Source organism: Falco naumanni, chromosome 7 (genome assembly GCF_017639655.2).
Source record: "Falco naumanni isolate bFalNau1 chromosome 7, bFalNau1.pat, whole genome shotgun sequence".
Taxonomy (NCBI): Eukaryota; Metazoa; Chordata; class Aves; order Falconiformes; family Falconidae; genus Falco; species Falco naumanni.
In genome coordinates, this window is record NC_054060.1 from 62424815 (window position 1) to 62449795 (window position 24981).

At 36.3% G+C, this 24981-nt stretch overlaps 1 protein-coding gene across 1 annotated transcript in view; it reads right to left on the bottom strand.

The window, feature by feature from the left end:
• The window catches only part of SLC25A21 (solute carrier family 25 member 21), a 255369-nt gene that overhangs the window by 112559 nt on the left and 117829 nt on the right, over positions 1-24981 (bottom strand). The window contains exon 2 of the mRNA XM_040599989.1: positions 483-531. Coding sequence (XP_040455923.1) covers positions 483-531 — 49 coding nt within the window. The remainder of the gene's footprint in view (positions 1-482; positions 532-24981) is intronic.

The window sequence follows — 24981 nt, forward strand, 5'->3', positions numbered from 1 at the left end:
ACATTCAGAAAGAAAATAGGGACAGATAAAAAGATCAAAACAAACAAACAAAAAAGCATGAAGTTACTTAGCTTAGAGACAGAATATGGAACACTTTATTATTTTTATTAGGTCTCAAAAATCTGTGAAAATTATTTTGGAGGCAACATGGTATTTCCCAATTACACATAAAAGCATTGCTGCAGATGATACATATAGTAAGTGAATGTAACTATAGCCCTCTTCATGTTATAGGGTTTTGTTACAACATTAAAAAAACATGTCATAAAACAGATTTAACACCTTTAGATGACCTCTAATTAGAAACGTGTCATGCTATTCAAATTCCATCTGTCAAATGCTGTAGATACAGGTAAGTAAATATAAATGTCATTAAAGGCACAAGTTATCTTACTTAGAGAAGTTTTAGCATTTAATTTTCTGACAGCTCCTAATTTGGATATCTTCCAGTGTCAACAAAACCTGTTCAAGCAGAATCTTACCTTGTTTTCACTACATCAAGGGGATGCATCAGGCAAATTTCTACAAGACCTATAAAATAATAAAAAAAGGCCTAATAAACACTTGTACAAATAGTAGTTTAATTTTCATTGATTCCAACAGTTTCTGAAGTTTGAAAAGTAAAGTAAAAATCTAAACATATCATTGATGATAGAGTATATATATACCTCGTATGCTAAACACACTCTTCTATGGTATATTGGGATTTTAGACGGTAAATGGTGCTAGTTGTTCATTATAGAGGGGCAAGTGAAGACTTAAGCTACGTGATCAGCTTACCCATATTTTTTCCTCAGTTTTCTGACTTAATAACAGCAGGAACATTTGACTGGCATCATAAATGAACACATTAAGTCTTGCTGAAACTAGTGAAGGAAGGGAGTTCAGGTTGGCACTGGCTTCTTTGTCTTGTAAGACTAATCCCCAAGGACACTGCATGACAGCTGGGGGCTCAGCCGGCCTTGATGCTAAGATGACAGCTGGTTCCTAAGCTGGCTCCTGAGCTGCAGCCTTACTAGGGGGTCATCCTGTCCTGCTCTGTGCTGATGCACAGCCAGGGGTTTTCCCCCTCCTGCTCCACCACCCATCATGAGCACTTCAATTCACATGCTGGGGACTTTCCATGTCCAAGAATGGAGGGTGTGAAGAGCAAGAGGGGAATGCCAAGAAAAAAAAGAGACCTGGAAGATCCCGAATGCACCTGCCACCACCAGCTTCAAAGATGGTTCTGTTACTTTATTCCACCTGACACCTCATGAAAAGTCCAGAAGTTTACCACCCACATTTTGACCATGCTCCCCAGCATACATTGCCGAGGAGAACTTTCAGATCTTCTCTATATTTGCTTACATTTTCTAGGCTTGTCTAATCCTCTGTCCATTTCGTATATCACCCTCATTCCAAACAGCAAACATATAATAAAAAGATGTATTATGAGGACCATAGTAAAAGTGGATTTTTGAGATCTGTCAATGTGCAGAGATAAATAAACAGCTATACAAATCTTAAAAGAGTTTTAATGCCGAGAAAACACGTATCCATATGTCCACGATACTAGATTATCATGCTTTTGAAGTATCTGTGCCCTGCTTTATTAAAACTCTTAAGCATCCACAGTTCTTTTTTTTTCAGAGTAATAAATTTAATGCTACAACAGTTTGTGAAGACTATACTTACTACAATGTTTGAATGCATCTATTTAATTTATTATTATAGTAAAAATATTTAGAAACCTTTTGTAATACAGGATGCATCTTTTGGTCATTCACAGCTAAACTTCCATAAATTTTGATCCAGGAAAGCATTCTTATCAAGTTAACAACACTTGCAAATTCCTTCCTTTATGCATACAATACAGTCCCACTAAAATTAAGCACATGCTTATGTCCTGCTAGATACTCTCTTTGTTCAGATTATCACTGTCTTAAGGTCCAGATCCTGTCCTCTTATTTTAATGGCACAGAATACGGCTGGGCTCAGGTGTCACTAAAGCTAACAGTCTCTAATATATAAGACAATTTACTACATGCTAGGCTACTCAACTACTTTTTCTTTTTAAGCAAAACAAAGCAACAACCTGAACATAAATTGAAAATCTCATTTTGAACTGTTCAACACAAACTATTGAAGTAATGGAATTTGCATTTTGACCCTATTCTTTGGCAGATTGGATGGAGAAAGACTTTTGGTGGACTTTGTGAAAGAACCAAGCTCTGCTGGGTAGCTCGTACACTGCAGCTTCAGAAACAAGTTCTCTTTTTTGTTACTGAACATAAATCTAAGGAAGGCTTAAAGTTTCAAATTTCAATTATTTTAGAACTAATAAGCTTAGTGTTTCAAGTAGAATAGGAAAACCGTGGGGATTTTTAAGTTTATGTAAGAAAGGATTAAATTCTAAAACATTATCTACTTTCAACTGTATCCAAACTTTCTGAGTAATACATGTACCTAGACAAGTAAGCCTTTTACACTGATGCAAAGCATTAGCAGAGGGAAGATTCTCATCACAGTCAAAGGACAGTTAGCCAATAAAAGCAATAGTTTTTAACTCAGCCTATAATAAATACCTATATTTATATATAACCATTTATTTTCTGCTTGATATGCTTTACACATCAAATATATATATTGTTAATATTTACTATATATTTCTCTTAAGGAAGAATAATCTCTCTATATATAACAACAAAGGGCTGCAAAAGTTTTTGTACAGAAACACAAGTAATTTTTCGAGTTAGTAACAGAAGGAGGGCGTAAACTGTAATGCTAAAATTCTCAACTAAATGTATTTGAACAGGGGTTTACATGAAAGTTTGTGAGGCTATTAAAATTTTTAAACTGAATTCTTGATATAAACTACTTGCTGAGAGTTCTAATTTAACATGTGCAATTATCCCACTTTTCTATGATTCCACTGTAATGTATAAAGCTTGCAAAACATAAAACTGGCCAGACAACCCCTTACACCTAGCTTCCTGTCACTGTGTTTGAATGACAGCATCAGTTAATATTTATGATCATTTTTTGTTGTATTTTCATTCCACTCCATGTAACATTGTTTGGTTTTTCAGTTCTGGGTAAAAGGAAGACAATATAGGTGATATTAGCCAAAGACTATTAATATCAATAGTAAGGAGTCATTAAAAATCATGCAATTTAATATTTGTTATATTTTTTCTAGAAAGCAAAAGCTGTCATTGTTATTACTGAGCAGGTATATTTATTGCTGTAATGATTGCCCAGGAATTACTTTGATTTTACCAAAATAAGGCCGAATCACTTGTCACACAAGGGAACATAGAGTATAAGTTTCCTATCCCGATTCTGTCCCAAAACCTATAACCTACTACAACAGCTGCCAACAGGTGCTTTGCAAGTGGAGCGGCAGTTGAGTGTTTCGGTGCTAGCAGGGGGCATAGCCTGTGAGTTTTTCCTTTCCAATCACCCTCCTTTTCCAGCTTCCCCCCTTGGTTTTGATCTCCTATTCCATCTTGTTTTGGCAGATAGAACCTACAGTAGGGGGCCAAGCATGGGGCCAGGGGTTGTTCACTCTCTTCTGTTTTTGCAGCATTAATGTCCATTTTGGGAGGAAAAACGTACAGTGCCAGAATTTGGCTCTATTTTCTTGGTCTTCATAGGATAATTTTTAATTCAGGCATTTTTCCAGCAACTGAATCAGATGAATTCCAAGGTCCTTGGCAAGAGCTCTGTTTTGATAACTTCAGGATTCTATTGGTTATCTGCCTTTCTTAAGTCTTTCCTTTGTCTCATCATTTAATTATGCACTAGGTTTTAAATGGTGTACAGTTACTTGTCTTCACCAGACAGAACTCTTCAAAAGATGCTGGGATTATGACACAGCTCTCTGAAGAGCACCAAAGGAGCGCACACTGTGCAAGACATGAATTGAACAGCTACAAACACAAACTACGTTTTCCCATCTACTATAGTAGTCATGCAGATCATTACAACATCCTACTTGATAGCCTGCCCAGAAAGTGTGGTGGCCCTCCTAAATTACAAGCACTCTGAGCTGTGCTCAATAAAATAAAATATATTGCTCTTTCTTTAGCCAATGTTCATCAGCTTTGTGACGAATTCAATTAGCACTATGAAAATCTAATTTGCTGAACAGCTCTATCAGGGTGCAATATATTCTAACTTGTCACACTAAAGACTACTGTTTACAAACTTTACTTTCATGATATAAAGTAGTTAACATAGCTACAGATTGTCCAAAACCATATTCTAATCGTCCCATTGGGTCTCCCTGGTGATGTCACATGTGAACTAACCCAGAGTGATTTATGATGGCCTAATTATGTTTAAAGCAACTCGGATCCAACTAGCTGAACAAGAGCCCAAAGGAAATATAGGAAAGAACAATTACTAGGTCAGTCCAACATTTGTTGTCTTCTGGGTGGAAGAACATTCCTTGTGAAAACTGGATACTAACCATAAAACAAGACATAATCAAAATCTCTGTGTTGAAGAAATAACCAGCTGTCATCATTTACATCCTTTGAGCGTTCACAAGTGGAATATCAACAACCGAGAAGGGACTCCAGAATTCTATTAAGTAAAATATCCAGCTCAGTAACTGAGCCCGTGGAGGGAATAAAATGACAGAAAATACTGAACCCCAAACTGACCCTCCTCAGTAGAGCATTCTCCCTTTTCCAACTAATCTCTTTTGTTTTTAAATGGTTTCCCACTACAGATTACATTACATTTCCCTATACAAGATTCACACTTAAAATTTCAAACTGGCAGTCTTCACATACATCTCTTCAATGAAAGCATTTTGGTGACTAGTGGGTATTTTGAGTTCCTTTGCTCTTTGTTCCTCTTTTCCATCACACACGCAAATCTTGTATCAATAATCATACAACACGGCCTGAGAATAATATGACTCTGTTGAAAATGTGCTCTAATTATCCACGTGGCAAAAAGTGAAATTCTGAGATTTCAGCAGCACAGGATTGTAGCTGTCCTCATCTCCCCAGGTGTTTCCATACTTCCTCTATTCACTGAATAGGGAGAAAAAGAATGAAATCTAGCTAACAGTACTTGCTAAATAGCACAGATGAAAAAAAGAATCATTATACCTTTGGTCCTCCTTAGGAGACCAGTTCTTGTCTTCAGCTCTTCTTCGACTCTCAGAGCTATGAACTCAAAAGTGAAGCGTCTGTGATACACGCTGAGACCTGAGTAGCTCACCCTCTACATGTTTACCACATAGTACACCCTGAACACAGATTCCCACACAGACTGAAGAGATGTAGAGCGTGTAGAGCATGATCCATGCGTTAGTTCAGACAACCTCCTACAGCATAGAAGTCATTACGCAGCCTCCTCCCCTTGTGTTACTCATTTTCCTGGAATAACACAATCACTGGAGAAACACAACAGAAAGGAGACTGGTCATAGAAAATGTGGCAATAAACACATCAGGCATTGTATATTGTATAGCTGGAACAGTTGGTATTTATTTTGGCTTTTGCATAGATACAGTTACAATGTAAGAAATGATCATAAATATTTTATGTGTACTATGCATTTCCTTCTGAGAATATATGTCTGAAAGAAAGAATCTTGTGTTGATCTTTGTATCCTAATAAAAACAATGACAAATTTCTCTTAGATTTGCTTGTCTGTTGGCTAAAACGCTCTATTTGACAAGATGAAGCATGGAAACTCTTTCTGATTGCAACAGCATTATTGGAAAAATAATCAATGCCTGCAAAAAGTATCTCTGCGTCAATTCTACACAGTCTAACTTCTGTCAGCCTGCTGTCCCCACTCCATCTTCATAGGCACTGAAAGCTATTATCTCTTCTGTAAGGGCACAGCTCCCCCAGAAAGTCCACAAAAAGCTGGGCTCACTGCGACATGTGGCAGTTGAGGACCACTCCTGTCCTGGGGAGTCAGTCATGTATCGTGCCTGTCCCAATTGTAAGATGTGTCAAGTAGGCTCCAAGGAAAACTATATAGCAGTATGCATGGACTGTGCTGGAAAAGAGCTACATATTAGCCTTCGCTTAAGAACGTGACACTTATTTTAACTCTTGCCCAGGATTCTATTTAGCAATGTGGTATGGGATTAACTAATGGTACCCTGGAGTTCCTCACAAACATTAATTAACCTGTTAGGTAATGAGCCAAATCAATGCTTTCCTTAGAAAATGTGGAGAAATGGAAAGTTACTCCAAAAAGTACTCTGTAATGGCAGTGCTGCATTCATGAGTCATTCATCCTCAGAGACCTTGTCTACACGGAGAAAATATACTAGAAAACGTGTTAATTAAACAAAATGGTGAATATGATTTTTCCCTTGGTGTGGACAAGGATGTCTGTGTTTAAAAATGTGTTAGCTGATCACAATTAATCCCAGGAGGAGCTTTTGGTTTACCATCGTTACCTAACGCATTTTAGAAGAAGGCTTTTGCATGCCTACAGGAGGAGTGGGTCATGCTCAACATCTTGTTAGGTAACTGTGTTCTAATAGATGCAACCTGGAAGTGTAACATTGCTGTTTGGAAACAGGAATAGCAGGGTTGGGACCAGTGATTTTCTGGATTTCAAAAAACCCTGGGACTTCAGCAGTAGATGGAAATTTCTGATGTTTGGCCTGTAGCATTTGTGCTGAAAGTGGTCAGTGTTCTTGGAGTTCTTTCCATGGAAGCAACTCAGCCTGTGTTGAATTCATAATGGCTCCTTGACTGTATAGCAAACTAGCATTTTAATCTTCAAGGTTTCAAGCAAAGGTTACCCAAGTGCTGGGGAATGACATTTTAAATGTGTAGAAGACACGAGCTGAGAAGGAGCGTTTCAGGGAACATGTCATCTCGACTGGCTGTTGCTCAGCTGTAAATCCCCTTCAGTTCCCAAGTCCCAATCCACAGACCTAGCTAGGAATGTGCTCACGCTCAACGCATCAGATAGTTCAGACTGCTCACCCTTGGTGCTGACAAAGCTTACCTAGTATCTGCATCATTTTACTGCTTGCTGCCCAGCTGAAGAAAGCATTACTATTACCAGATTGTAAACGTTCAGTCCTATTGCAAATATAAAAGTAATTATATTCCATTATTTTTGCTGAGCTTGAAAATTGGTAAGTGAACAAGGACAGAAAATGGTATGGATCCTCTTAAATACTCATGCCATGAATACCAGATACTCAAACCTAAGTTGTGATTATACATGGGCACACATACAGAAACCTTTATAGCCTTTGGGAGGGCCAATTTCACCTTATGATAATACATGCACATATAAGTACTGAGAAGTTATTGTGGTGATAAACCAACATTTGCAATGCAGCATTTTTCAAGAAGGAACATATTGTGAAGGTCTTAATAGTTGTCTCAGTGTCTCAGCTAGTTTTTTAAAAAATGGAAAAATAAATTGTTAAATCCTCTAAGATTATTATTATATTTTAGCTGCCTTTTTGACTTATTTTTATTGGAGCTTTAAATTGAAGATAAATGGTCCTATCAAGCTATTGTATTTCCATTTCACAGTAGTTTTACCACAGCATGGGCTTTTTTTTTATTTCCCCAGTCTAACACACAGCCAAGCTGATACATGCGGATTCAATGTGAGTGGAACATGCTAGCCAAAATCACAGGTCCTCAATCCACAATATCTATCTATCTTTTATTTAGCAGAACTCTGTAATAATTTACCATTATATTTCTTGCCTCTGGGTAAAAAATATCTAGCTTCAAGGTTTAAAGTACATATGCAAACTACTCTAATTTTAGCACAAATTTATTCATTGTTTGCTTTTCACAATGCTTTTGGCACTGTCAGCCAAATCAGTACGTTATGCTCATGCTGCCAGCAATAACAACATCTTTATACTTATTGTTGCCTAGAACACAGCTCACTGAATCTTTGAACGTGCTTTAATTAAAGTGTTCAGTGCTCAGTTACATGCTCTGAGTACTGTTTGCTAAGCAAAAACAAGGGCCATCTTACAGTTTAATTTGAATATTTTTATTTGCTGCTTATTTTAAAATGAAAAAGTTAAGTCCTTGGTTCACAGACCTACCAACTTGATTAACCTCATGTCTATGACTTGACTTCAGAAATATCTGCCGTTGGACAAATCTATGACAATTTGAAGGATCAAGTTAGTTTTAAACTATGTATAGTTAAATACATCTATAGTAAGACCAAGAGGAAATGTCAAATCACCCAGTAAAAATCAGTGGCTAGTCCACAGAGGATCTTCTGCTACATCTACATCTCTTTGGAAGAAAGGTTCTTCCAGACTCCAATAGCATATGGCACTTTCATAGGCAAGCAATGCCAACTGCATTATTCACATAGAGCCTTCTTGTGGTAAAATGTTCTTTGTATGGTAAGAATTATGAAAATTGCATTTATGACACAGTAAAAAAGGCAGTCGACACGACCATTTTAAAATTCCAGATTTTTCACACCTTTACTTGATTTTAAAATATGAAAGCTGGTCTAGTGGGGCTGAATACCGTGGAGAGTTTGATTATGCAGTCAAACCATACAACATCTAGGTACTGACACAAGAGATAATGGAGCAAAACACAGCATACAACTTAAAAAAAAGGAAATATTTTCTCTAAGTTCTTAAATATTATTGAGACAATATGGCATGTATATTCAGAATTTACCATTTAGAATGTTACACAAATGTGCTTCACCTTAATTTCCATTACAATTCCTATTACAAAATAGTAATAAAACCTTAAGATATCAAACAATTCTCAAAAAATATACTGAGTTGGACTTGAAAATATTACTGGACAAAGTCACTTTTTACAAAATGACTAGCAATAAAGAGTTGTTTATATAGCTAACTCATTTTTTTCCCCTTTTTTTGGTCTTTCTACATCCTTTACTGATGTTGTATTGACATTAAAGCTTTGACTTATAAAATAAACACTTGAAATTTACAAACTTAAGTATCTGAGTCTCTAGACACAAGTGAAAGGCCATATACTGTGTAAATTCTCCATAAATTTTTCAGCAAGTGTTACGTGCTATTATGTCACTCACATATGACATATTCTTTCCATCATGTGTGTCTGAAAAGGAAGTTTTTTAAAACATGATTGAAGGGACCACTGAGGTCAGCACTGGGTTACATGATGTTTGTGTCACTACACCTTTAGATATTTCAATGCATATTGAATCAATATCCCTGCAATGAAAATGTGTAACCTATATTTTCTTTGCCATTATAGTAAAATGCTTCTCAATAAACTTGTTTTCATAAGAAGTTTGCCCATTCATATGTCCCAGAGCTGTTGTAATCTTCATTGCTAATGCTGATCTAAGAGCATGGACATTATTCTATTTCTTGACACATTTAAAGTTCTCTAATGAATAAAGCAAACAGCTTATGGCTGTTTGGACTGTCACTCGATTGCCCCGGAGGGCTTTAATGTCTTTAAAATAGGCCTCCTAGTTTGTATTTAACTACCTTGTCCACAGAGGTCTGAGGGGTAGAGCAGATCAAAGATGTGCTGGAAACATAAAAAGCAGCTGTCCTTCATTTACCTTTAATTAGCTACATCTGACCAGATTCTTTATGGCCTCTTTGTCACACATTCAACAGCCTATAAGCCTTCTGACCTGTCCTTAAGGACTGTACCGTTAGAAAAGTTTCAACAAAATGCAAATTTTAAATATTAAATACAGGATTTTGAAAAAAGTCTTTGGTCTCACTACAGAAATACTACCTGAGGCAATATTATTTTGGCAAAATTATTATCTGCAAGAGCTAGAAATTGCTCAGTATTTGAAGAGTCAAAATGGAATGGCTCCTGAGCTTAGATTTAGTTATTTATGGTTCTTTGTGTACTACTCAACATTGCAATGAGTAAATATCACACAACAAGGAGGAATCCTAAAGAAAACTGAAAGGCAAGCAAGCATCTCTTTGGCTAGCACAGAATGCTTCCCTTCCAGGAGCTGTGGCACTCTGTAAAAAAGGTCACATACCTGCCCTCCCCTGTACCCTGTTTTACACAGATCCCACTACTCAGAGACACAGAATACACACCGATTTCCAGTAGGATTTTGACTAAGGAGAAAATTCTGTCATGGCTGCGGGATCAATAAGAGGTTCTTCCACGTTATGCCCCATAGTCAGGGCTGCACTAAGGCTTCTATTGTCAAACTAAGGCCCTTATGGAATAAAAAAAGTAGCTAGAATTGATGGAATTTAACAGCAGCTAGAGTGTATGCTAAATGACTTAAGTTATTGGTACTTGATCATGCAGGACATTATTAAAGCCATTGAGATGGATGGAGGGCACCTCTTCAAATTCTCTGGATTTTTGGGTTAGGTTCTTTTACAAAGAATTAGCTAACAACAGAAAAAAAACTATATAAAAGACATATATACAATCTGGAAAGGTTTCAAAAACTGATTCTGCAGTCCAAACTATGCCTTGATCTCTTTCTGTGTATGTAATAGCAACTTGTAACCTCCATGTTCTATTCCAAAATGCCAACATTTTAGTCTTCCCTGAGAAAGTTTTAATCAAGCACACCTCCAAATAAGTTAGCATGCCTTCACAGACAGGCATGGTGATGTACATAAACTGTCAAGTAGCCTGCCTCAATATATGTACAGTAGCTAGCAAGCAGGTGTGGCTAGAAGCCAAGCTTTATTCAAAAGTCTATACTGTGAGCAGTATGCAGACCAGACTATGAACCTTGAGGTATTATGGTTGCACCTTGACTTTACTCTTCACAAAGTTATCTTGTGGTATCACAGAGTATTTGACCCTAACTGTATACTTGAAAACTAGAATTATTCATAATCTATTTCAATAGGCATGCATCTTTCATCCTTCATTTAAGAGATCTGACTTAACAACAGGAGTCAAATCTGTTTCCATACATAACTAAAGGATAAACACGCATAAACAAAATAAAATTAAGGGGATTTAAAAACCATCATGCTTACTTTTGTCACGTACTTCCTATAGTTAAGCATAATTGTATAGTTATTAACAAGATACGAATTTTTTCCATCTTTTGTACGATCAATATTGACACATATCGAAGTATCTAGATGTATGAGTAATGAAACAACAGTACCAGTTCCAGCTCCGGTGAAGAAAGCAAGTAGAAATGGCTGGAGTAATGCTGAATGTGTAGTATAGGTAATAGCAATTATTTATGCATTATTCCACGTTACACTGAAAATATGTCATCTTTGACTGGAATACTCCTGGGCCCCAAAAATGTCAAACTAGAACTCTGTACCGAAAGTATTAGAAAGGTCAAAGAAAAGCTTGCCCAAAGACAAACCTAACAGCAGCAATTGAAATGTTCCTAAAAGATTACAATTACTAAGCATTTATATTATGTAAAGTGAAACTTTGTTTTTCTTCTGAATCAATGAACATAAATCAGTCTTCTCGGTAAAATTATACTAAATAAATAAACACACATAAAAATTTTATGAAAAATGTACATACAAGACACGGAACTACTAGTGTGTGAGACCCTTAGAGCAGCCTGCTTTGGAATAGCTGCTGAACTCAGTAACGTTATGAAAAAACAGAGGTGGAAAAAACATACTGTGAAGTCTCTTACTCTGGGGTGAGCCATCCAGTCACAAAGTGAACAGCTATCCTAGGGTGAGCTCACACTCATTTTCCTCTCTAAATTTTAATGGCTTCAATTTCATGCTTGTATAAGCAGAAACATTTCAGAAATATCAAAGAAGAGTAATTCCTGTTTGTGTCTTTTGTTCACTATCTATGAGTTATATTTTATACAAAACATACCCCAAAATAAAGTGTATGTGCTGTAAAACACTACCTATGACTACAAACATGTTTCAAATCAGTGATGTTACCCCACATGTAGTACATAGAGACACATGAAACTTGGCAAAAATAATAGCTAATTTGCCATCAGGGAAAAGCTCAGTATTGGATGGCCATTACCTGGAGAGTGAGACCTGACCACAAATAAAAGCAAAATTTTCATAACTAGCTTATAATGAGATGTAGGTTTGAACAATTGCTGTACCTTAGCATATCAAAATGTGTCCATTTTAGCTTTGTAAAGCGGCTTTCTAGTACTGTCTTTGGTAATCTGTATTTGAATGACTTTTCAGAAAAGAAGTGGTTCCCATCAAGACAGCGGGAACAGGTTTTTTTCCAACCTCTCCACTAGCTGCTGCAATGTAAACTGAAGAATACATGATTTTTCCGTTGGCTGTGAAACAACGGCATGACTGATAAGGTTTTATAAAATTTTTATGAAAACCTAAACTATCTTTAGTTCCCTCCTAGTGAAAATATATTTATAATACAATCCAAAAGTACAGGTAAACTACTGTTGTACAATTGTCATAAGTCCAGTCCAGATGGCTACTGAAAAATTTTCTTACAACGGGCTCTTTTTAATGTTTAAAAATGAATGCTAATTAAAAGCATACTTAATTTAATTTTAAGCATATTTATTTCTCATTTCAATTGCTATAATTTAGATTCAAAACACATTTTCTCATTTCTCTTAACCTTTAATATTAAAGATTAAATTTAATGGATTTTTTCCACTTTATTGGGAAAAAATATCAACTATGACTGTAACAAAACCACTTTTACAACAGAAAACCTTCAACTTTTACAGAGCTAAAATTAGCTATTTCACAAATGCAGCTCCTTGCAGTAAATATTTCACTTAATTAACAAAAAAAACCCCAAATGTTAAGGCTGTAGAATTTTCAGTTTTCATCCAGTGCTTGAATATTCCTGAGATTTTTAAATATATTGTTTGTTGGGGTTTTTTTTGCCTGTACCAGTACTTATAATATTACACAATGACAACAGAATACAGTACTGTTAAAATTAGGTTGATACAGTGACATTTTAAGATTTAGGTTTTCATTAAAAATTTTGTACTTATCACTTGCAGGCAGCGCTCATTAATTTCATAGCACTTTACACGGGTAACTAGAAATTGAATAGTTTTGCAGTACCAAAAAAAAAGAAAAAAAAGAAAAAAAAAAATCAGTCTCATCTTTGTGGCTGTCCAAAATTTCCACGGAAGCTTGTAAACATTTTTTTCTACAATGGACACAGAATCAGATTCCAAATGATGTCTTCAGAAGAATAAATGCAATCAAAGAAAAGAAGTATTGCAGTAGGCATAGTTCTTCAAAGAGATCTAAAACTATATGCATCTTTCTTTTCCTTCTCCAATGTCACATCAATATTAACGACACTGTAAGATTACAATACCAATATTAATCCCAATTACAAGCTGAGGCCTAGGACAACCCCTTGTATAAAAAGATATTCAGGACCCAGTTCCCTGCTTATTAAAATGGAAGTAGCTTCCTAGTATTTCAGAGAAGTCTGCTGATGTATACCAACCAGTAAGGAACTAGACTCTTGGTGCCAAGGCTACTGAAACACAACAACTGATTATCAAGTATCTGTGGATAGAATAAAAAAAGATAAAATATTTTCTTGAACGTGACCTGTATGCACAATGCTGTCAAATATTCTAGGGTCTTCTACTGCATGCATTTTTTGTTGAATTCTATGTTGTGGCAACAGGTGATGACAGCACCACTATTTTGTGTTATTTTAGCAGTCACTGGTCTTCCCAGCATTTTTCACCACTCCCATTTGCTGGCAGTATATCATGGCAAAGTTTCAAGAGAAATCTACTATGAAGTTGTGTGCTAACTGGGAAATGTCAACATGCAAAGCCATGTCTAGAATTAACCTGTCTTTAACATTTTCAGGCACCCACACCCTCTCTTCTTTCCAAAACTTAATTATATCAGCAGCTTGCCAGCACTAAAAAAACAAAACAAAACAGAAAAAAACCCACCAAAGAAGAAGAAGAAGAAGAAGAAGGGGGAAAGGTGTAGCTCTATTTAACACAAAGATAGAGCAATAATCCTCCAACAGAGACACAGAGGCTGGTAACACTGAACTTGCCAAGAGACAAATGTTCTTAAAAACATACCACCAGTTAAGAAGGAATAATTTTCCACTGGAAGTATGAGGATTTACCACCACTGACTATACTGATAGAGATTTTCAACTTCTTCCTTTGGGAAAGTATCTGATTTTTATTGGTCAGGTACCAAATGCCCTTGTTCTGGTATGCTGAAAGTAATTATGAATGCCTAAGGATCCTTTCTCACAGAAGATGCATTTCCTCTACTAAGTTTTATGAAATAAGATTTTTTTTTCCAAAACAAAATGAATCCACAAAATAAGTGAGGATTCTATAATCCCCTTGTTTATTTTTTTTAATACAAGCTCTAATCACTGTCAGATGGTCAGTTACATGTCAAGTAAAAAAGGATAAGTCTCAATGTAGCTATGCTATTTTTAGAGGGACTTCATTACCTGTAGAGAACGCCTCTGCCACAGCATAGTGGGTCACACTACTGGTGATGTTACTAAGGAAGCTCTATATCCCTTAGTCATGTTCATCCTTTCCCTGCAATAATATGTGTGTCAGAGCCAGGTCCTGTAATGCAATCAGCATTTGAAAAGTATTTTATACACCCAAGTTTTTGGAATCTAAACAGTGGATATCCTGAAACTCACGCTACAAAGTCAGCTTCTTTGTCCAAATATCTCATCTCTCGGCATCATATTGACCTAGAGAGTACAATCCATCCTCTTCACATAATCATTAAAAAACCCCAGGAAAGTTAGAGTTCCTGTATACTGGCAAGTTCAAGTATTGTTCTTTTCTCAAGCTGTGAAAGTTAGGAACAGGCAGACCTGCAAAATCCACCCTGTGAGGATCAGAACCAGCCTGAGTGTTTGCAGAAGGCAAACGATGACATACATTTCTTCTACACTATGTCATCAAAGAAGCAAAAATTTTGTGCAAGGTTCTGAAAGGCAGCATTTAGATTTTATGTTATTATTAGAAGACTGACTAAAAGACTCAATCCATTTAATTTCTCTTTGCTACCTTGCTATGTCTCTGTTTGCAATTAATTAAGCACACCAGAAATGAGTGACAAGATTAAACAATTAGTACTGAGGCCCCAAAACACTTACATTATATATTCCCTTACTTAAAACCAGATCTTGTCTTATCCTCTGGTTTGGACCTCTTTTCCTTTATAGGGTTTGGAGAGTGCTTGCTGAACTGACAGCAGAACAGCCAGCTTTGGTTCACTAAAAATGTAGGGAAAAGGTTTTTTCTGTGAAAGAAAAATACATTCATTTATTTTCCCAAACTGCCAGTGAACATACCCTTCTCTGCTTTAGAGCTAATTCTATGATCAGTTTTGATGTGATATCCAAGAAAAACAAGAGGCAATTTAACTTTTAAGCTACTGTGCAGCTCATCCACCGGTGTCACACCACACCACTGGCAACAGAACAGTGCTGTGGATTCAGGATGTACTGCTGTGTGACACCAATGTCTGATTAGAGCCTGGTTCCATAATGTAGCTGAGCTTTGCTGCTTAAGGAAGCCGCTATTATCTTCAGTTTCTGAAATTTTACCAGAGTTCCTTCTTTCCACAGTTCTCTGCATCTTCTGGCACTCCACCGCATAAGGCATTGGCAGTATGTAGATTTGGAAGTTCAAAGGCTGACCATCCTTTACATGGAATGGGGGAAGGAAAAGCTAATTTATCTCAGTAAGAGGCTGTACTAGGAGGAAGGCATGGGAAAACTCTGGGACTGGAAGAAAGAAGATGGAATCCAGTAAAGTCGGGTAGTGTTTGTATATGAAATTACGCAGAAGGTCTTATGCAGAAACCAATGGTGCAGATTTGGTCAAATGCCGCATATAAAGCTGAATACAGTGAACTGGGGCAAACACCAATGCTCTAGGCTGAAGAGATTCCCAGTGTCCACTTCACATTCAGCTGTGTGGAAACTGGGATCTCTCTACTCGCAAAGACAGTGTCAGGGCAGCAGCCTTAGAAATCACAACTCAAACAGACATTTGTTCATTGCCTGTCCTTCAGCACAGATGTGAACCTGTGACACTAAAAATTTAGTCTGTAACACAGAGTATTCTTACTGCAGCTACTGATAACAACAATTACTGATCCAAATTTCAGGTTGTTATGCTCTTTTCTTGAACATGTGGTTTTGTATACCACTACACCAGTTATTTTTGTTATGTGTGAAATCATGGCATAATTTCGTTTGGAAGGGACATCCAGAGGTCATTTAGTATGACCTTAGAAAATCCTGGTTCACTCCACCCAGTGTAGTGCTCTCCAAAAATTTGCTGAGAATGGCCCCCATCCCATCACGCAGTCTGAATGCTACTGTTCTCAGTATCAATGCCCCAGCAACACCACTGGTTACTGGCTGCCAGCTGGACTTCGCTGTGATCACTGACCACAACTCCTCCAGCCCAGTGCTCCAGCATTTAGCTTATTGACCATTTATCTGGCTCACATCTCACCAACATGGTGAAGAGTCTGCAGGAGACTGTGTCAAATGCCTTACTAAGGTCAAAGTATGAAACACCCACTGCCCTCCCCTTGTCTACAGAGCAAAGCATCTCATTATAGGATGATTAATTAATGTAAAATTGTGAGACCAAACACTTAGATAAGGGTTATGCAAATTACATTGAGAAGAGCCACAATCCCATTATTAGTGGGAATAGTCTTATTCTTACTTACTTAAATAAAATCAGGCCTTTAAAACGTTTGCTAATATTCTTATTTCATATGTGATTTTGGTTCTAAATGTTAGATATTATTTAAAGTACTCTTTAAATGTAACCAAAGAGTCATTTACTGAAATGTAATTCATGTCATTTTGGGATACATAGGCTCTTCTACTTCTATCAATATTACTGTCATAACTCCCTTTAAAAAAATGTTTTTAACAGCCTCACTAGAACAGAGAAAATCTTACATTTTAATTAGGGCAAACACATAATTTAAAGCTATGAGTCGCTTTTGGGTTTAGTTCCCAAATTCCTCTTTTCAGTGTATGCAATCTAGCTTCAGCATTCTTCACTTCCATTTTTGTCTGTGTCTGGCAAGATAGATCCAGGTAAAGAGAAACAACAAATTACAAAACACATGAAAAACCTGTGAGACTTGAAAAAACTGGGAATGCCAGCTGGAAACCTTGGCATTAGCAGCCAGAGAGAACCCCCTGTTTCTAATATCTAATTGTTTTGATATTCCTTATATTCCACACTTGGAACTTAATGCTGTAGACACTGTAAATAACAACATATTTAATTTGTAAGTTACACGTTCCTATCTTGGAGAGCCTATCAGTGTAAAATTAGTCTGTTCATTCAGAGTTAATTCAGAGAATTCATTCTTGCAGAAAACATAAAAGCCCTTTAGAAGAAGACCACCTCCAGGAGCCCTGCGCTCTGGAACCATTCCAGTAAGAAAGTCTGTGAGAAAGCAGTCCTGCACCGCTGAGTTGCAGGAGAGCATTGAAACTTGACACTTAAGACTGGAGAGGATATAATCTGTGTAGCTAATTACCACCATTTTTATGGTATGTGCATAGGTACATGAATAAACACTGTGTATATGTTGCAGGGTCATTAATTTATAAGTGGTTAGATTGCAACTTTTATTTGGTTTCCTACCATGAGACCCAATGAAGAAAACTTCACTGTTTTCCTCAAAAATAATGTCTGGTGACTCTGCACCTGACTATTTACAATTATTGTAAAAGCCTGTACTGGAAAGCACCCCATTTCTAACTAAAAATGTAGAGAGAGTTTTTTTGTTGTTGGTGGTGGTTTTTTTGTTTGTTTGTTTTTTTTTGTAAAATGGAAAACTGTTCTGAGGAAAGTGACACAGCTTTCTGAACTATTCGTTTGTTTTGAACAATAGCATTCATCCACCACTTCATTTGGTATTAAAGTATTCCTTTTTAGAAAAACAAACACGCCTCTGCTGTCACTTTAAACATAATAGGAACCTTGGAGGAGTAAAGAAGTTTAAAGTATTAGGAACGGCAGCCTTTCTTCTAATTTAAGTACAGTGTGCTTTCAAATAGATTCCACGCCCCCCCTTGCAAACTAAACCATCAGGACATTTTCTCATTAAATAGTTTTTGAATACTGATTTTCCATGGTTATCATCTTGTTTCAGAATCAAAGTCCAGCTGATAAGGTTTGCATCTCTGTAGATCAATGCCGAATCTGTGCTATATAACAGATGTGTGCAGAGAACATAAACTTTAATCAAAACAATACTCCTGAGTGAACATCAGATGAAGTCACACCAGCAGATATCCAAGGAATCTGGCAATGCATACATTATACTAAGAGGGTAAAACTTAAGTAATGATAGTTTAACCCATGATGACTGCAGAATGCAGATGGCTACAGCTATACTCAAACTTCGCACACACTGCACCATCACTGTGTTATAACTGCTTATTCTTTTTCTTTCTTTACATCTTATCACTGCCATCCACCTGTTTTATCTTGTCTTTTTTGTGAACAATAAACCAGACTGTATCTGTATATGCACAGCCTAGCAGTAGGAACCGTAATTACTCACAGAAGCCTTGATTTACTAACGCTGTTACTTCTGAATAAACAGTATTTTCCAATTTTTCATCTTATGCTTTACTGTTTTCTTTTGATGTAAATCATATTTGTTTTCAGTTGAAGGTACTCTTTTCCCTCAAATGCGTTAGAAAATACATTGCATATTGCCCAAAAGCACAAATAAATATTTAAAACATGCATATTCTTGTTGTTCCCTGAAGATCTCCTGTGACACTGTCATTCATTAGTTTGCTCTGGGCCATTACATTTCTACATATTTTACTTATACTGGCACTCAGCCAGCACAGACTGTTCAGCTCTAGAAAGCCCACATGTTTTTGTATTTTTTGAAACTAGCATGACAAACATTCTGAAGAGTAGCTCTCTCACCTGGTACGTTAAAATGTAAAACCATGAACATTGATGCTGTTCTCTCTCTATTTAGTGCTGAAAATGAAACTATTTTTTCAGGTGCAACAAGAGCCATTTGAAATGTCCCTAATGTGTAGACATTCTGTAGCCATATTTTTAATGGAACAGATCCATTAAACTTATCTAGAAATGTAAAAAATAAATGCATGAAGAACAAGCTTTTTAAATTGAGCCCTGTGTATATTGCTGGACAAAAATCGTAGCTCTGACAAATTCTGGGTAGCACTCCTCTCTCTTGCAAATTAAGAAGAACTTGAGAAGTAACACACCGAGAGAGGCCCTTTGTGCAGACAGAACCACAATAGTTTTCCTCCAACATACGAATGCATCAAAATTTACTCTGATGCAAGCTGGGGAAATACTGAACACGCAACACCATCATAGATTTGTGAAACTAGCAAAACACACATTGTTTACTTATTTTTCACACTTTTATTTAAAAACTATTCACTACAGTATACATTGCCTAACTAAATTCTTAGGCTGTGTGTGAAAGCTGAGCATGAGAATTACTTTGATTCAAATAATAAGTTAAAGCACTTCACCATTACTATGTAAAAGTGTTTGTTTAGTTAAGGAATCATGATCACCTGTAATTCCAACTTGAGGAAATCCCAACTGCTTTTGCTACTGAGTTTTTATCTGTGTGAGCTTCACCAGCATCAGTGTTCTGCATTTTCTCAATTCACAACCCATGATTCATGATTGAAAAATCAGACAAATTAATGGGAATTAATAACAGTAGATCCTGAATGCCACAAGTTAATCTACACCTGCTTTACCAAACTGAAACACAGATATTCTTTATCTCCATGATACTTCATGAAATATTTTTTTATTTTTGCTACTGCTAATGAATGCCCTGAAAAGGGAGGGAAGAAAATTGAAGTTTTGGTTTAATAGTTATTTCACTGGGATTTGTAAAGTAACTACATGGTATAAAATGTTTTTCTATTGAAAACTTTTCAATCAGTTCTCCACTGGCTACTCCCCTAAGTTTATCTTGCTATGATGTTTCCTTTCTTATCGTTTCAGACTCCTTTAATGGCAGGTACTCTCTTTAAAATATTAGTGCTACTCAATATTATCACTCAAAGTTTGTAAATCCATTTGCTATGTGTTTGTTGCTTATATTGCTTGGGAAGCTAGGGACAAAAAGAGATTAGAAGAAAGTAACCCTCACTCAGTGATGTACCTCTATGCATAGTCTCGGGCACTGATCTGAAAATCGACCCAGCTCTGGGTGCTCAGTTTTCCTAAATACCTGGGCCTTTAGGTTTATGTGCATACCCAGAAAACAAATAAATAAAACGTTTTCAGGAAAATGCTGAAGTGAGGAAGTAATTTGATACACTATAAAAATAATTGCAAAAAGGCATATGAATATGTACATACACATATATATAGATTATTTTAAAATAATTTCTTTTGTATTTCCACTTATAAGTGAAAGCTTCAGTAATTAACTAGAGAATTAGCATTTGTCTTTTCTTCAATTAAATTAGCTAAATATTAATGAAAGTTCAGAATTACACTGCTTAATTTAGATCACTAATTACAGGTTCACTAAAAATGCTTCTGACTGATGAGAATTCTTCCATCACTATTTGCATCTCAACATGTATTTTGATAAGCAAGAATCCTAACACAAAAGTATCTTACAAAATACGACTTTTCTTATTTTTTTTTAATAATTTCTATTTCTCAGACGAATTTATAATAAAATGCCATTCAGGGCACAGTTCATTATAATCACTGATGCTGGCAAAAATGCTATTCCATAAGCAAATTACACCATTTATTGAAATAAATAGCCAGACAGCAGTGTAGATTCAGAAGCTGTATTGCAACACCAGTTGCTGATCATTGTAAAATGTGAAAATTAAAATATTTATGGAATTAGATACAACTGGTGAAATCCTCACAGACAATTTTCTTGGTAGGTTAGAATTGTTCTCTTTCCTGCCTGTCTGCCTGACTTTGCTATGTCTGTTCTCTATGCTTCTCACTTCTGTATTTGAATATATCATGATTTTTTAACCAAGTGACAAGTAACTCAAAGGTTGAATACAAATTCTGATGTAAAAAAATGAAATTTGGTAAGGTGCAACTGCATGTAACTTCCTGGAATATCTTGTACAACATAAAAATCTAAACATGGGCATAATTCATAGCATTTAATTTCTCCTTCAAATCTAAACTACTCATGCCCATGTTACAGAACCATTTCTAGAATGGCACAGTGCACAGCTGCAGAATAAAAAGGCATCTTTGCAAACAAGTTATGTCTGAGAGCACGATGGAATCAAAAGGGCAGGATTAAACATTTTTACAGATCAGTTATGTGTTTATAAAATTATATATTATTTATAGCTTTTTATATATAATATATAGTCAAAATTATAACTAAATTTCATATAGTCATACGTATTACTTATATTGTTCAATTTTTGCACTCACAGTGAAGCCATACTTTTGGATAGTTTGAAATTCCGCATGGTGGCACTTCTGTGTGAAAGGGAAGTCAATAGCCTGCATAAACCTCATTAGAAATTCAGGTGCAATCAGAAGACTGGATTCCAACATTATTTTCCTTCAACATAGTCACTTCCTTTATCCAAATTTATGTATCCTGAACAATGAAAAGTGCTGTTAGCGACAGAAAAGATGCTGTTCCTTTGCATAACCAGCAAAGAATTTTGCTTACAATGTTGGCTAGTATTCTTTCCTCTAGCTTCTGTACATCTTAATATTTTAATGAACAGGTAAAAATCAGATTAAATATAATTTTAAGACATGTTGCCTGATCATTTTTGGGTTGATGTACAAAACCAGTAATTATCCATACTGCTTACGAAGTAAAGCTTACTGAACTGTAAAAACATTTACAGAAAACACGTACAGTCTTGTACATGAACAGTTCAGGAGAGAGATGGACACACCGGAGTGAGTACGACAAAGGACCCTGAAGGTTATTAAAGGGCTGGCGCTTCTGTTGTATATACCAGAAGAGGCTGAGAGAGCTGGCACTGATTAGCCTGGCAAAGAGAAGACTCTGAGGATCTTACCAACGTGTACAAATAGCTCATGGGGCTGGAGGTTGCTCTTTTTCAGTGGTGCCCAGCTGACAGGACAAGAGGCATGGGGAAAAAGCTGAAATACATGAGCTTCTATTTCATGTAAGGGTGAGACTGAACAGGTTGCCCAGAGAGGTTGTGGAGTAACCATCCTTGGAGGTACTCACAACCTAACCGGGTATGGCTCTGAGCAATCTATTCTAGCTGACCCTGCTTCAAGCAGGAGGCTGGACTAGACAGTCTCCAGAGATACCTTCCAGCCTCAGCTGTTCTGAACACTTTGAACTTGTTGCCTAAATTCTATTACCTTTATCAGAGAGACAGATATCTTACAAATACAAGATTCTTCTATTTTACTTTTTTTTTTTTTAAATACCAGCTGCTGGGAAATCAAGCTAGGCACCTTTTTAGTCTAATAGTCTTACCGGCTTTTATTGAAACATGATTAGGAATTGTTTGGCAACAGCCACACAGCTAGTTGCAGGTGTTATTTACTAGCCGCAGCTCAGGATGCCTTTGCCCAACTATAAGAGCACATGGGCAAAAGCTGGCAAGATTACAGGACAGTATTTAGGAAGAAACCCAGGAAACACTGACAGAGCACCCAAGGCATCAAGAAGAAAGACTTGAAGAATCTGTTGTTCAGCTAACTCATGCACTTTTATAAATTACTTTGAATGAGACTAATACAAATAAAAAGCCACTTTTATGTTCATTTTTGCTACCTAAAAGGGGAGAAAAATCTTGCCTTCATGCCTGTGCTGCAAAAAAGATTGCAGTATCGGAACATTACCTGTTTACTAGCAAGAAGCTATTTAGCTAAGGGATAACAGATGGTGCAGTGGCTTACATCTAGAGCACAGGTTCGTGCAACCTTGGAAGTCTCTGAAATAATGTAGATAACTGCATGTAGATTCTGTGCTCCAGCATTCTGTTGCAAAACCGGGCCAATGATATTTCTTGTCCTCCCGGTGATGCCAGCTAAACACATTTGAGAGGTTCTCAGCCATTCTAACAGCAGGAGAGGTAAATGGTGCAGCTGAAAAACTACAGTCGTCTGCTATCCTTCTGCCTACATTTTGTGTTAATATTTCATTTTTCATACCCTATGAACAATGATAATTTTTACCCCTTGGCCTCCATCTATCCATACCTTTCCTTACACTAAGAAAATTTTCTTTTGCACGTTTCCAAATTCATCCATATATTAGCAAAGAAGAAATAAACACTAAAGATTACAAAGAATGAAAAATAGCTTTTCAACTTTGATTGTGAATGATGCAACTACAACTTATAATAGAACCATGACTATAGTAAGTGAAAATACAAATAATGCTAAAACTCAGGGGCCTCAAATCAGCAATGATTTTGCTTATGTGAAAAGAATGGATATACAGCAGTACGCACATAAATCCTTGCAGGTCAGAACAAAGGGCTTGACTCAACACCTGCTGAAGTTGACAAAAAAGCCTTGCTTTTACAGATTTCAGCAAGCTCAGAATCAAGTCATCAATTTTTCCTGTGAAACATGGAATAGAGATGACCAGACTCTGGTAGTGCAGGTATTGTTTCACATCCTATTTTGTAGAAGGAGCTGCTAAAAGCATGACTGATCTGATGTTTCTCTTGCACTGCTATAAATCACAAGCAACTTAACTGAACTCATTAGTGTAATATGAGGAAGGTAAGAAACAGGCCAAGGGTGTTGGTACATGAAGCCATATTGTACCAGACTCCCTTAAAAAGAAATTTATAGTTAACTTTTATTCTGTTTCGAAACTAATGACATGATATCACTCGGGGAAGTTTGCCTTGGGAAAAGCCTTCACAGAGGGCAGCTAACTATTTTCAAAAATTAAGATTCTATTTTGTTAACACTGATAATTTTAAGAACTACAGGCTTCTAAAATTCCATATTGTAAAATAAAACATTCTTTGGTTTACAAGTTCACAAAAATGTGTCTGAAAACCACTAACTTCTATTCATGTACATCCCAAGGAAACAGAGCTATTTTTTCAAATACGTATTTTTAAAAAGCGCTGCCAAAAAAAGACCTCACAGCTTCTCTAGTTTATTTTTAAATGGCTGAGTTCAGTCATAAACATCCCAAAATACAAGTTTACTGTGAAGTTACACATTATTAAGTAGAAAGTTATGAATGGAGTTGCCACTCTGGTGCCTAAATTAATTGTAGAAAAATGCAACATTTTTAAAGTACATTTTGTTTGCAATCTCTTATCTCTCTGTTAAGAACTCAATAACTTTTGTTTAATGTTAGTGTCCATTACTACAGAATTGCTTAAAATCACAAATGCAAGTTTTCTTATTTAACTGGTTTACAGTTAAACTGACAGGTACAGAAGTGCGTCTGATACAGTACAGCCAGAGGATGTCTTGTTTTGATGTATGCCTAAAAGAAATAGGTAAAATTATTATAATGAGCATGCAGTTGACTATGTAGTAAAATGTATTTGATCATTACTGCCTGAGAAGAAACAGGAAAGTGATGGAACTCAGGGAGGAACGCTTTCTTTCAAATGAAATAGTCATTCATACTCCATGTTGTAATAAGAAAATAAATAACAGTTATATACAGCATATATATAAAATGATGTCTCAAAGGTGAACCACAGCATTTTACTAGAAGCGCTGAAATAAACCGGCCTTTAATGTCGCTAGAAATCCTAAGTCAATGTACAAAGCAATCCTTTGTAATGCTCTATCATAAATTTTAAATGTGTAAGCCTTACATGGTCCTCAGCCATTAAACATAAATGGGCCAAATTCTATTCAGACTTGCACCATTTTGGGGAAGAACGTTAGTAACCAGAGCATAAATCTTTTCAAAATGTCACCTGGCAATCAGTACCGTAAATCATACTGATTTTTTTTTACAGGAATGACATTTTCTGAGTAAGTTATTACAACTCTATTTTTTCCTAAATATTCAAAATTGACCTTTCCATAAGG